The sequence below is a fragment of the Scyliorhinus canicula genome, chromosome 11, assembly GCF_902713615.1.
Source record: "Scyliorhinus canicula chromosome 11, sScyCan1.1, whole genome shotgun sequence".
In the NCBI taxonomy this organism is placed as follows: Eukaryota; Metazoa; Chordata; class Chondrichthyes; order Carcharhiniformes; family Scyliorhinidae; genus Scyliorhinus; species Scyliorhinus canicula.
Window position 1 is genome coordinate 18149173 of NC_052156.1, and position 12867 is coordinate 18162039.

Here is a 12867-nt window from a genome sequence, read left to right on the forward strand (position 1 = left end):
CAAAGTACTCCACTAGTCCGGTGGTGGTTGCGTCCCTCAAAATCTGGAGACAGTGGAGGCGGCATAGGGGGGAAGTGAAGGCCTCAGTTTGGGCCCCGATACAGGGCAATCACCGTTTTGCGCCAGGGAGAACGGGTGGGGGATTTGGCACAGGGCAGGCATCAGACAGTTTGGGGACCTCTTCCTGGATGGGAAGTTCGCGACTCTGGAGGAGCTGGTGGGGAAGTGGAACCTCCCCCCGGCAACGCTTTTAGGTATATGCAGGTCAGGGACATTGTTAAGAGGCAGGTGGAGGAGTTTCCGCGGCTGCCGCCAAGGGGGGGTGCAGGACAGGGTGCTTTCGGGGACGTGGGAAGGGAAGATCTCGGCTATCTACCAACTGATGCAGGAGGAGGAGGAGGCCTCAGTAGATGAGCTCAAAGCGAAATGGGAGGAAGAGCTAGGGGAAGAGATTGAGGATGGGACGTGGTCGGACGCCCTGGAGAGGGCGAATTCTTCCTCCTCTTGCGCACGGCTCAGCCTAATTCAGCTGAAGGTACTGCACAGGGCTCACGTGACAGGGGCAAGGATGAGCCGGTATTTCGGAGGGGAAGACAGGTGTGGGAGGTGCTCGGGTGGCCCGGCAAACCACACCCATATGTTTTGGGCATGTCCGGCTCTGGAGGGGTTTTGGAAGGGGGTGGCGGGGATTTTGTCGGAAGTGGTTGGGTCTAGGGTCAGGCCGGGCTGGGGGCTCGCGATCTTTGGGGTAGCTTCGGAGCCGGGAGTGCAGGAGGTGAGAGAGGCCAGCATTTTAGCCTTTGCGTCTCTAGTAGCCGCCGCAGGATTCTGTTACAGTGGAGGGATACGCGGCCCCCGAGCCCGGAGACCTGGGTCAACGACATGGCTGGGTTCATCAAGTTGGAGAGGATGAAATTTGCCCTGAGGGGGTCGGTACAGGGGTTCTTTCGGCGTTGGCAGCCCTTTCTCGATTTTCTGGCAAAGGGGTAGAGTGTGGTCAGTCTCTGCAGCAACCCGGGGGGGGGGGGGGGGGGGGGGGTCTAGTGATGGTTGGGGGGTTTGTTTTTGTGGCGGTGGGTTTGTTATGTTATTTTCTTCTTTCTTGTATTGCTATTTGTTATTATTTATTGGGGGGGGGGGGGGGAAAGAGTTCTTTTCTTGTTTTGTTTTGGCGTGGAAACACGCCTTGTGTTTTAAATTGCGGGGATAAAATTTGTTATTGTTATTAAAAAACTTGAATAAAAATTATTTTAAAAAAAACTTTACAACGGGGCGCCCAAACTGGGGGTCATAATCCCCAGTGTTTTCGCGGGATGGACAATTGGGATCACAAGCTGCCCCTCTTCCAAGGCAGCAATGAACGCTGTGTTGATGAATCTAGGTCCTAATGGAGCTCTTGCAACGGGTCACTTTTAAGAGAACTAAAGTTCCCAGTGTGCTCTACAGCAAGAGCCTAGCTGATTATCGTTTTGCTGCCTTGAGTTTGATCTAGTTGTATTCACTACGCTGCCCTCAGGCCACTTGACTCGTCCTGCGGCTTGCTCGCCATCTCCCCCTCCCACTCATTGCCTCCCTTGTTCCCTTGGTTGCATCTTGCCCTCTTGATGCTCCTCTCATGAGCCCTCACTCACAGGGAAATGGCGAGTTGGAAGGGACAATTGGCGAGGGAAGGGGAGGAAGGCTGCGAGTCACAGGGAGGCAGCAATAGGAAGAGGCAACAAGCTTTCATATCATAGAGAGGGCAGAGTTAGAAAGATGTGTGTTTAAATATCACTCCAAAAGTTAAACACAGAATACAGGTGAACACTTTGAGTACAGTACTAAAGAAGTGCTGCATTGGCAGAGGTACGGTAATTAGGATGAAATTTAATTTGGGGTCCTACATGTCCTCTGAAGTGCCATAAAAAATCCTATAGCATTACTTCAGAAAGAGCAGGGGATTTTCTGTCCAACACTTATCCCTCTACCAACATCATTCATACAATAATTTACCTCATTGCTGTCAGCGGGAGCTTGCTATCCCTAAATCACAATAATAACTGGACATTCAAACTACTTCATTTGCTGTTAAGAACTGCGAGACGTTGCAAGGTCATAAGAGGCGGCGCTATATAAGTGCAAGTTCACCAAACTCCATCATTAAATGTAATGAAATGTGCTGTCAACATTTGCTATCTAATCACTTGAGATTTGATTGCATGTTTAGTAATGATATAATAGTGAAGAACAAATACTTACTACACTCATGATATTCTTCAACCTGTTTTTTTTAAGAAAATAGATATTTTAAAAATTGGTCAAGATATCCGCTTAATGGCAGAGGAATTTTATACAAAACTGAATGACTTCCACATTGCCCCTTACACAATTTAATCAACCGGCTGCACGATCAGGAAAATGGTTGTGGTTACTTTGCATCCAGATGCAAAGGTTGAGTAAATTGTGGTTTGAAAATGGGGAAATGCATTAACGTACCACTTTTGTTTCTTTTCACAAGTAATAGGCAGATTTAATCAGAAAGGAACCTCGATGGGTCGCAGGGCTTCTCTTTTACTGTCTGACTCTATGAATTGTTTAGCTAGTTTAACCAGTGAGCAGCTCTGCTAAACAGATCAAGCAAGTCTCAATTGATAGCAAGTCTGTGCTGAGTTTGCAGATGTCAGTAAAGGAGTGCTACTGTTAGGTTCTCCAAGGAGGGAAAATTGGCCAGCTTACGCATATAGCAGCTTCTGCTGGGAGGGAGAGGATGTCAGGTGATGCCAGAATCAGTTTTGATCATGACGTTGAATGGCTCTCACTGTCAAGGCACATAGTCTAAGCTTCGACTGGCCTTAAGAGTCCCCTTGTCTGTGGATAACAAGAAGGTTTAAAAACCAGGAAGGGTTACAAAAATCACCAGATGTTGCCTCGCTGTAATGAGTAGTGCCATCAAAACACGCATGCGTTGATATTGGGTGAGAGCAGGACTGAGCTGGTTGTACTCCACAATGAATCATTGCAGAAGTTCCTCAGGGTTGTATCCTAGGCCCCAACCATCTTAGCTGCTTCATCAACGACCTTCCCTCCAGCATTCGACAACACCTCCCAAACTTGTGACCTCTCCTACTTGACAGGACAAGGGCAGCAGATGCATGGGAACACAACCACCTGTAGGTTTCCTGAGCCCAAGTCACAAACCATTCTGATTTGGAATTATTCTGCCGTTCCTTCACTGTTGCTGGGTCAAAATCCCTGAATTCCCTTCCTGCACCACAGTTGCCTGCAGGGGTTCAGGAAGCAGCTCACCACCACCTTCCCAAGGGCAATTAGGTATGAGCACTAAATGCTGACCTTGCCAGCAACACTCATTTCCCATTAAACAAATTAAGTGCCTGCCAGTGCTTAATGTCACACCGTAACAATATGGTAGATGTGTTGCCAGTGGATATAAAAATATACTCCAAAAACTGCCCGAGGAGAGGAGAAAATTAGGAAAATGAAATAAATAATTGATTCCCATCACCATCGTACAGAATTATGGATGCAGAGAGCAAGTTTTGGTCATAAATGTTGGGTCAGGCAGCATCTGTGGAGAGAAACAGAGTTAGTGTTTCAGGTCGATGACCCTTCATCAAATTGAGGAAAGACAGAAATGTTTTGACAAGTAAAAGGGAGGGGGGACAGGAAGAACAAAGGGACGGTCTGAGATAGGATGGAGGGCAGGAGAGACCAAATGACAAAAGGGTTTGTGGTACAAAAGCCAAAGAGAGTGGTAACTGATATAGTAAAGGAACAAAAACATGTCCAGATAAGGAGTGAATGGCTGGTAGCAGCTGTCCATTTGCACAGTTAAGGAATAAAGAAACAAGAAAAAAAGCAACCAGCAAAGAAATGATGAAACGAGAAAGTGAAAATTATGATCTAAAGTTGTTGAACTTAATGCCGAATGCAGAGGGCTGTAGACTGCCAAGTTGAAAGTTACGACCCTGTTCATGAACTCAAGAAGATAATGGTCGTTTGGTAGTACAGAATTTGAGTATTGCTTGAAAAAAAAAAGACATTTTGTCTCTTTTTGTAAGTCTTTGTCTTACATTTATCAAGAAAATTTGCTAAATGATCTTCAGTATGCTAAAAATTACACTGGTAACCAATTTAAGATGGTCAGTTGGTCTCGCAGTGTGGGGCATGTGTGTGTATTGGAAGCTATTAATACACAGTGCTCTGCTCTTTGCAGATAGAAAGAATACATCCTACCTGTTTCAGCCAAACAAAAAATTGACAGTTCATTCCGGAAGGCAATCCATCGACTAATCAGGGTCACGTTGCCTGGTTTAAATTTCAAACAATGCTTGACAGTTAACTGTCAGTCTCCATAAACTGGTGCAGTCTCCATGGCAACACCTCTATCAATCAGAACCTACTTGCCAACCAATCAGCATTCTCTTCTCAAACAGTATAAATTTGTTGATTTTGCTTACATTGCTATTACTGCAACTTGCCCTGATGAGTGCAAGATGAAAAACTTCAGCGAACTGTCTCTTTTTTTAGCAATACTCACGCTGATAAGTGAAACTAACATTTGTACCACATATCTAGCAGGTATGAGCGTCTCCAATGAGAGACAGTTAAGCAAAAGTCTTTAATGCTCAACAGCATTACAATCATTGAATCCTCACCATCATATCCTGGGTGACCAGAAGCTTAACTGGACCATAAACACTCTGGCTACAAGAATTGGTCAGAGCATGGGAATTCTGCAGTGAGTAATTCACCTTCTGACTCCCCAAAGGCTGTCCACCATCCACAAGGTACAGGTCAGGAGTGTAATGGGATACTCTCCACTTGCCTGGATGGGTGCAGCTCCAACGACACTCAAGAGGTTCAACGCCATCCAGGTGTACCGTGGCAGGAGTGTGCACCAGCTGCAAAATGCACTGACCAACTTGCCAAGGCTCTTTCGGCAGCACCTCCCAAATTCCCAACCGTTACCACCTAGAAGGACAAGGACAACATGGGAATACCACCACCCTAAACTCTCCTGTAAATCATACACCACCCTGACTTGGAAATATATAACCGATCCTTCACTGTCGGAATCCTAGAATTCCTTACCGAAAAGCACTCCCGCGGAGTACTGGCATTACCGTGGGTCAAGGAGGCAGCTCACTACCACTTTCTCAAGGGCAACTTGGGATGGACAGTGGTTTCACCAGCACCCATAATCCATGTAAATAAACGTTTGAAATATACTTGGTCATTTATTCTCCATCGGTCATTTTGCTTTCCAGGAGAGGAGACATTAATAGTCTCTGGGATTCCTTAAGCTGCAAGAGGATACAGAAGCTGCTGAGGACATTTCTATCAGGAGCTGGGAAAGACATTCTTATTTGGTGTAATATTTGCAACCACAAGAAAGCGGTGAATTGTGGTAGTGCTCTGTAGTGCTCCAACTAACAGATTAGTGAGAGGCTGGTATAGGAATGGTATAATGTGCCCAGGAAAGACAAGAGGAGGTGGAACCTTAACATTCAGACATGAACAACAATGTAAAACGAACCACAACATTTCACAGGAGCATAATCAAACAAAACTGACACAGAGCCAAAAACATCTGGACAGACGACCAAAAACTTAGTCACAAATGTAGGTTTTAAGGAGCGACTTAGGAAGGTGGGGACAGATGGAGAGATTTATGATTCATGACTTTTATTTTAAAGATACTAACCCATTACCCAAAAGGGTATTGTTCAGTCTGACGTAGTAAGTCATTTTGACAATGAATTTACCTCGATCTTTCCTTCGCCTGACTCTGCACATCTTCCATTAGCCCTTGTGGGCGGCTTGACCCAGGTCTTGGACATAACCGCGACAACCAGAAAACTGTGATCAGCCAATGGGAGGAATGCCTGCATCAGGGCAAGATATTAATGAGTAAGAAAGTCTGCAGGATTGGCAACTCACCATTAATGAACAGGAAAATAACATGCAGGGTTATTTGGTTTTGTTAATTATTTTCCCCAATCTCCTCATTTCTGAGAGGCACCAGCTCCTACTGGTGTACAGCTCAACAAGCCATTTGCAGCAAGTAATTCAACAAGAGGAAGAATTAAGGCAGCCAAAAGCTGCTGTCACTTCACACACTCACACCTTCTGCCAGGTATGGAAGGAGTCTAAATGAACAAGTTGAAAAGATTATGCCTTTTGACTCCCCACTTCTCTAACCCAAGGGCCCCGTGACCAATGTTCTTTGTGTCTCCTTTTCCATGGTTGTTTCTCTGACCCCTGCAAGAGGGCCTGAACTGGGGTAACTCATTCGAGACGTGCTAGGTCACAAGATTTCTCCACTGTCCTGGACAGTGCCTTGCTCCTACACCAAAACATCAGCTAATTTGTGTTAAACTGCAGCAGCTACTGTGGTTTCAGTGAAACTGGCTTATTTATCTACAACTTCTGTTTTCACAGCCAAGGAAGTATGTGTTAAAACTACTCCTAGCAAACCAACCATCGTATTATTTGACTGCCCATCATTCAACATGCAAAGCAGCACAGTCACAGGTTGAGCCTCTGGTCTATGCCGACTTAGTTTATCTTAGTTGAATGGCTTGACAGATGGATCAACCAAATTCAGTGCCTATCTAGGAAGGCATGTTGAAATCAGATCAGGAGCATATGAAGAACAAAAGAAACAGGAGAAGACCAAATGGTCCATTTGCGTGCTCTACCGTTCAATATAATGGCTATTCTTGAGCTTCAACTCCACTTTCCCACCCACTCACCAAATCTCTTGATTCCCTGAAGCATGCACAACCCTCTGGGAAGAAAATTCCAAACATTTACAAACTTTCAGAGTGAAGAAATTTCTCACCTCAGTTATAACTGATTGATCCTTTATCCTGAAACTGTGCCCTCTTGTTCTAGATTCATCAGTCAGGGGAAATAACTTTCCAATATCTCCCCTGTCAAGTCCCCTTTGATAATCTTGTAGTTTTCAATCTGATCATCTTTGATTCTTCTCAACCCCCGAGAACATAGAGCCAATTTACTCAGCAACCTTCCCATCCTTAGGATCAACCTAGTGATTGGTCAGATTTTATTGCAGTACTTTTTCTTTACTGATATTAATTATCCGATTTTCCTCACTCTTATTAGATTACCCTTGGTTTCTAGTAAGCAACTTGCATCTTCTTCTGTGAAGACAGACAAAGCATTTGTTCAATGCCTCTGCCATTTCTTCGTTCCCCAACATTATCTTTAGCTGCTCTCTTTCATAGAACATAGAACAGTACAGCACAGAACAGGCCCTTCGGCCCTCAATGTTGTGCCGAGCCATGATCACCCTACTCAAACCCACGTATCCACCCTATACCCGTAACCCAACAACCCCCCCTTAACCTTATTTTTATTAGGACACTACGGGCAATTTAGCATGGCCAATCCACCTAACCCGCACATCTTTGGACTGTGGGAGGAAACCGGAGCACCCGGAGGAAACCCACGCACACAGGGGGAGGACGTGCAGACTCCACACAGACAGTGACCCAGCCGGGAATCGAACCTGGGACCCTGGAGCTGTGAAGCATTTATGCTAACCACCATGCTACCCTGCTGCCCCTTCATATACTTCCTTTCATATACTTGTTAAAGCTCTGACAATCTGATGTTCTATTCCTGGCTAGTTCATTTTCATGTTCTATTATTCCTCATCAATTTGTTTGGTGGCCGTTTTTAAAAAAAATTCCCAATTCTCAGACTTACTCCTATTAAGCGCCATTACAAGCTGCTTTTTGACTCTAATAAAATCTTGCACCTCCTTAGTAATCCATGGATGGATCGCTCCCTGAAGATTTGTTTTGCAATGGAATGTACTTTCTTTCAAACATTTTGAATTGTTTCTTTAAATGTTTCCCATTGTTTATTTACCAGCATACATTTTAGCCTATTTACCCAATCGATGTTCCCCAGCTCACTGCTTATAACTATGAGCTTTACTAACATGGCAGATTATATTGGATTGAATCTGGTTCTTCTAAATGTGTAAATGATTACACATGAAAAGAGTCAATAAGACGAGGTGAAGAGGTTACCCGTGTCTGCATCTGCTTGCCTGAACGACAGCATTCAAGACAGGTAGAATATCAAAGGCTCAAAAAATTCAAATTTAAAAATGTCTTTAACAAACAGATTTCCACAAACATTTCAGGAGGGCTAGAAAGAGTTATGGATTGGCCAGGGGAAAGAAAACTAAAAGAAAATTAATCTTAAAACAAGTCTCAACATTCTGAATTAACAAGAGCAGGCAACGTAAGACACGCACTTCAAATTTGCACACGAGGCAAAACTTGAAAGTAGCATGAACTGTGAGGAAAATAGTAACAGAATTCAGGAAGAAATAGGTTAGTGGAATGGACAGTAATGCAGAGAAGTGTGCAACTATATATTTTGGTACGAAGAATGAGGAGAGGTGGTTTAAAGTAAGGATACAATTCTAAAGGGGTTCAGAGTAGGAGTAGAGGGACCTGGGGCTATACATGCACAAATCATTGAAGATGGCATGACAGGTTGATATAAGGGAGAAGGAATCTAGGGTTTTATAAGTAGGAGCATAGAATATGAAAACAATGAAGCTTTGGTGAACGTTTGTAAAACTCCAGTTTGGCCTCCCTTTGGGAAGGATGGGATGGAACTGGAGTAGGAAAGAATTTACAAGAATGCTTAAAGGGTAAAAGACAGTTGCGGCAGTAAATTAATGAAGCTGGGGCTGGTCTCCTCGGAAAACAGAAAGGCGAGAGATTTGGCAGAAGTGTTCAATATCACGAGGGATCTGAACAGAGTAGGCAAGGAGAAACTGTTCCCATTGGCAGAAGGACTGAGAATCAGAGGGCACCAATTTAAGGTGCAAAGAACCAGAGGCGACATCCAGAAAAACTTATTTAAGCACTGGCCGGTTTGCATCAGGAATGCACTGCCAGAGAGTGGTGCGCAGAGTTAAAGCGTGGCTTTCAAAGGGGAATTGGGATAATTATCTGACGAGAACAAATTGGCACGGTTTCCAGAGAAAAAGCAGGAAAGTACAACTAGATCGTACAGAGAGATGGCATGGAAACAACAGGCCAACTGACCTCCTTCTGTGCCGTGTCAGCTCTATGATTCTGAACAGGGCAAAAAGGAGGATTTAAAAACTGAAATTGTCACAACCAAACAACAGAGTGCTGTAACAAGAGCTGAACACTGTGCCAAATGACAGGTCATTCACAAAGCACCTCAAATGCATCCTTACTTTGTGCATTGACATTTCTGAGCTCTAACCTCCGGCATTAGCAACTGCAGGTCTCCAATACTGCATGTTGCTGCCTTCCAGTTCAGACTCCTGGCTTTATAGTGCCAGTCCCTGGCATTTCTGATCCCTAGTTTTATAACGCATGTACATTGTTCATGTCTCAGCATTTCCCAATTCCACCCTGCCCCTGTATTGCTGGTTGCTGTGCTGCCACACCCCAGTATCCCACCCCACTGCTGACAGAGCTTCGCCAGGCTTTCCTGCCTCACTGGCCCTGGAGTGTCACACACACCCGGCCCAAACTCAGCATTCCCCACATTCCTGCCCGTCCAGTGCCACCAAGTGACGGGATAGTCCCACTTTATTGCCCTCAGGTTCTCAGTGTGATCCCGGGTGAATCACGTTTCTCCCCCCAGTCCTGGGACCCGGCTTCTCCCAGACCCCCTTCAGGAAAGGCCCAGGCCATTCCCCACAGGGCAGGCCTGACTGAGACCAGGCCAAAGCCCCGGCCTCTCATTCCACTGACACCGCAATTTATTCATATTCCCAGTAGATACTAACGTGTTCATTTCGTTACCACCGTCCCGGCGACGGTCAGAAAAAAGACCATTCCCCGAGTTGGATGCGCAGCGCCGCCAACTGGACAGCAGAGCGGGGCGGGAGACGCCGCACACAGCGCCGCCAACGGATGGGCAGAGCGGGGCAGAAGACGCCGCAGACAGCGCCGCCAATTGGAGGGCAGAGCGGGGCGGGTGGCGCCGCCTACAGCGCCGCCAGCTGATGGGCAGAGCGGGGCAGAAGACGCCGCAGACAGCGCCGCCAATTGGAGGGCAGAGCGGGGCGGGTGGCGCCACAGACAGCGCCTCCACCTGGAGGGCGGGGCGGGAGGCGGCGCAGACAGCCCCGCCAACTGGAGGGAAGTCATGAAGTGGAGATGCCGGCGTTGGACTGGGATGAGCACAGTAAGAAGTCTGACAGCACCAGGTTAAAGTCCAACAGGTTTGTTTCGAATCATTACCTTTCCGGGCGCAGCTCCTTCATCAGGTGAATGAGGAAGGTTCACCTCAGGTTCACCTGAGGAAGGAGCTGCGCTCCGAAAGCTCGTGATTCGAAACAAACCAGTTGGACTTTAACCTGGAGATGTAATAGGGCAGCACGGTGGCCTAGTGGTTAGCACAACCGCCTCACGGCGCTGAGGTCCCAGGTTCGATCCCGGCTCTGGGTCACTGTCTGTGTGGAGTTTGCACATTCTCCCCGTGTCTGCGTGGGTTTCGCCCCCACAACCCAAAAAAAAATGTGCAGAGTAGGTGGATTGGCTACGCTAAATTGCCCCTTAATTGGAAAAAATAATTGGCTAATCTAAATTTAAAAAAAAACCTGGAGATGTAAAACTTTTTACTGAACTGGAGGGAAGAGCGGGGCGGGTGACGCTGCCGCCAACAGGAGGGAAGTTGATGACGTGCCAAGAAACAAAAGATGTGTTGTCCAGTTCAGACGTGAGTGGCAGGAGAGCAGCCGACACAGTGAATGAATAAAGATTTTTAAAATCCTGAAGCAGAAAAAACAAATGGAGGCAGATATATACTCCACTACGTCCAAACCCGCCCACGACCCACCCACGGGCTACGACCCTGAGTTTGGAAATGACTGGGTCAGATGACAATCCGCTCTTGGCCACCACCTGTGATGCTGTGCAGGTTGATGGGGGAAGGTGGGACAAATCATCCAGGATGTCTCTCCTACAATTATCCCCTGCCCTGGGGCACTAAGAGAGAAACTGAAAATGTAACTGGTTTTCACAGCGCAAACAATATTGGGAACTAAAATTGCTAATCATCGACTTTCTTTGTTTTCACCGCTTAGGGTGGCATGGTAGCACAGTGGTTAGCACTGTTACCTCAGGGCGGCAGGGTCCCGGGATCAATTCCTGGTTTGAGTCACTGTTTGTGCGGAGCCTGTACATTCTCCCTGTGTCTGCGTGGGTTTCCTCCGGGTCCGGTTTCCTCCCACAAGTCGCGAAAGACGTGCTGTTAGGCAATTTGGACATTCTGAATTCTCCTTCAGTGCACCCGAACAGGCAGGGGAGTGTGGCGACTAGGGGCTTTTCACAGTGAATTCATTGCAGTGTTAATGTAAGCCTACTTGTGACACTAATAAAGATTATTAAAAAAAAGAACTAGCTTTCTTTACTTCTCCATTAATGGCCCGCACATTCGTATCTTCGTCTCTTGCTTTCTCTAGTTTTTTTTCTGTTCTGGTAAACGACTCCGACTCATTGATGCTTTCTGTGGTTGAGGGGAGAATTGGAGCTCAGTTACTGCAGGAATTCCATTGATGAAGTGGCCTGTTAACCATATAAATCAGCATCACCAAGATGGTTGGTGCGCCCTATCTTCAATGGCACTATCGACACTTACAATTCGCCCAAATTGAGCAGGAAAGACTGCAAAAAGAATGTGCCAGGAAGCCAAAGGTAGAGATAGATTAAGAAAATAGAATAGCTCAATTAATCCTGTGGCACTTCATCAAAATGACCATCCTGTGGTGGTGTGAATGTGAGTACTGCCATTGGTGCAGAGCATGGGTTTCCCATTGGCTCTGACTGGTCATGTGCCTCTCGTCCGATTGGCTGGGACTAGTCATGTGACTGCTCACCAATTGGTCGAGAGGCAAGTAGACCCCGCCTCTGAGGTTGGGTATAAGTACCCAGAGTTCCCAGCGGTCGGCCTTTCTCTGTAGTCGACCACCGGGCTAACAACTGGCTGATTAAAGCCACAGTTTGGATCTTCATCGTGTCTCGAGTCCAATTGATGGTACATCACATCCCTTGTGCAAGTCTGGAGTGGAAAGGTCAGCAGATTACTAAACCAAGGTCATCAATCCTGTTCTCAACCATTATGGACATGGGTACATTTACCGACTGGTAACAATAGATGATGATTGCTCTCAGGAACTCTAGTCCTTAGGAATTTTCCTGCCTCCAAATCAATGTCACACTCAACTACTTACTGGGCAGAGAGCAGACATCACCAGAATAGAGACTGAATCTGTAGTTGAATTAGTATTACATTGAATCATACAGTTTCATATTAGATAGCGGGGAATTTGGGAACTTGTATTTTTTAACATTTACTGTCCTGTAAAATGGTGAAGGAAGCATCAGTGGCCATGCACCATGCAGACAGAAGATGACATTTCTGCTGAAATATTCTGGATGAAACTTTCATCTGCAGTAGTTTGTGTCTTAAAGAACCTGTTAAAAAAAAACACAGTAAAAAAGAAACTTTAAAAGTCAAACAATTCACGACTTTTCTCTCTTGCCACTAAAATGTTCCCTCTACAGTTCGGCAATATTGATAATAAAGTTAATCAAAACCCCATCTCTAAATTTTAATTGAAATTTTACAAAATGTCTGTCAGTACAGAGGGAACTGTTGCTCTATAATGTGATGAGGCTCTATTTATGGTACGTTATGCCCCAACAGCGTCGCCAATACTGTGGGTGTTTCTATTTCTCTGACTGAACCACAAGGCTTTCCCGTATATCGGTCAAATGACCTCACAACCAGTTAGTCAGTTCAAGTTCAAAGATGGTTTATTTACACACAAGG

The 12867-nt window shown here is 45.8% G+C and overlaps 1 protein-coding gene across 4 annotated transcripts in view; it reads right to left on the bottom strand.

The window, feature by feature from the left end:
- LOC119973867 (hyaluronidase-1-like) overlaps positions 1 to 9935 on the bottom strand; it is a 67972-nt gene extending 58037 nt beyond the window's left edge. Inside the window, exons 1-3 of one of the 4 annotated variants that reach the window (XM_038812374.1) lie at positions 9818 to 9929; positions 5766 to 5885; positions 2239 to 2260 (exon numbers count right to left, since the gene is read on the bottom strand). In XM_038812374.1, coding sequence (XP_038668302.1) covers positions 2239 to 2260; positions 5766 to 5885; positions 9818 to 9825 — 150 coding nt within the window. In that variant the 5' untranslated portion in view covers positions 9826 to 9929. Of the gene's footprint in view, positions 1 to 2238; positions 2261 to 5711; positions 5886 to 6844; positions 7052 to 9817 lie in introns of those variants that run through there. The other 3 variants (XM_038812376.1, XM_038812375.1, XM_038812379.1) reach the window with 3 other exon arrangements.
- Between the last annotated feature and the right edge of the window lie 2932 nt (positions 9936 to 12867).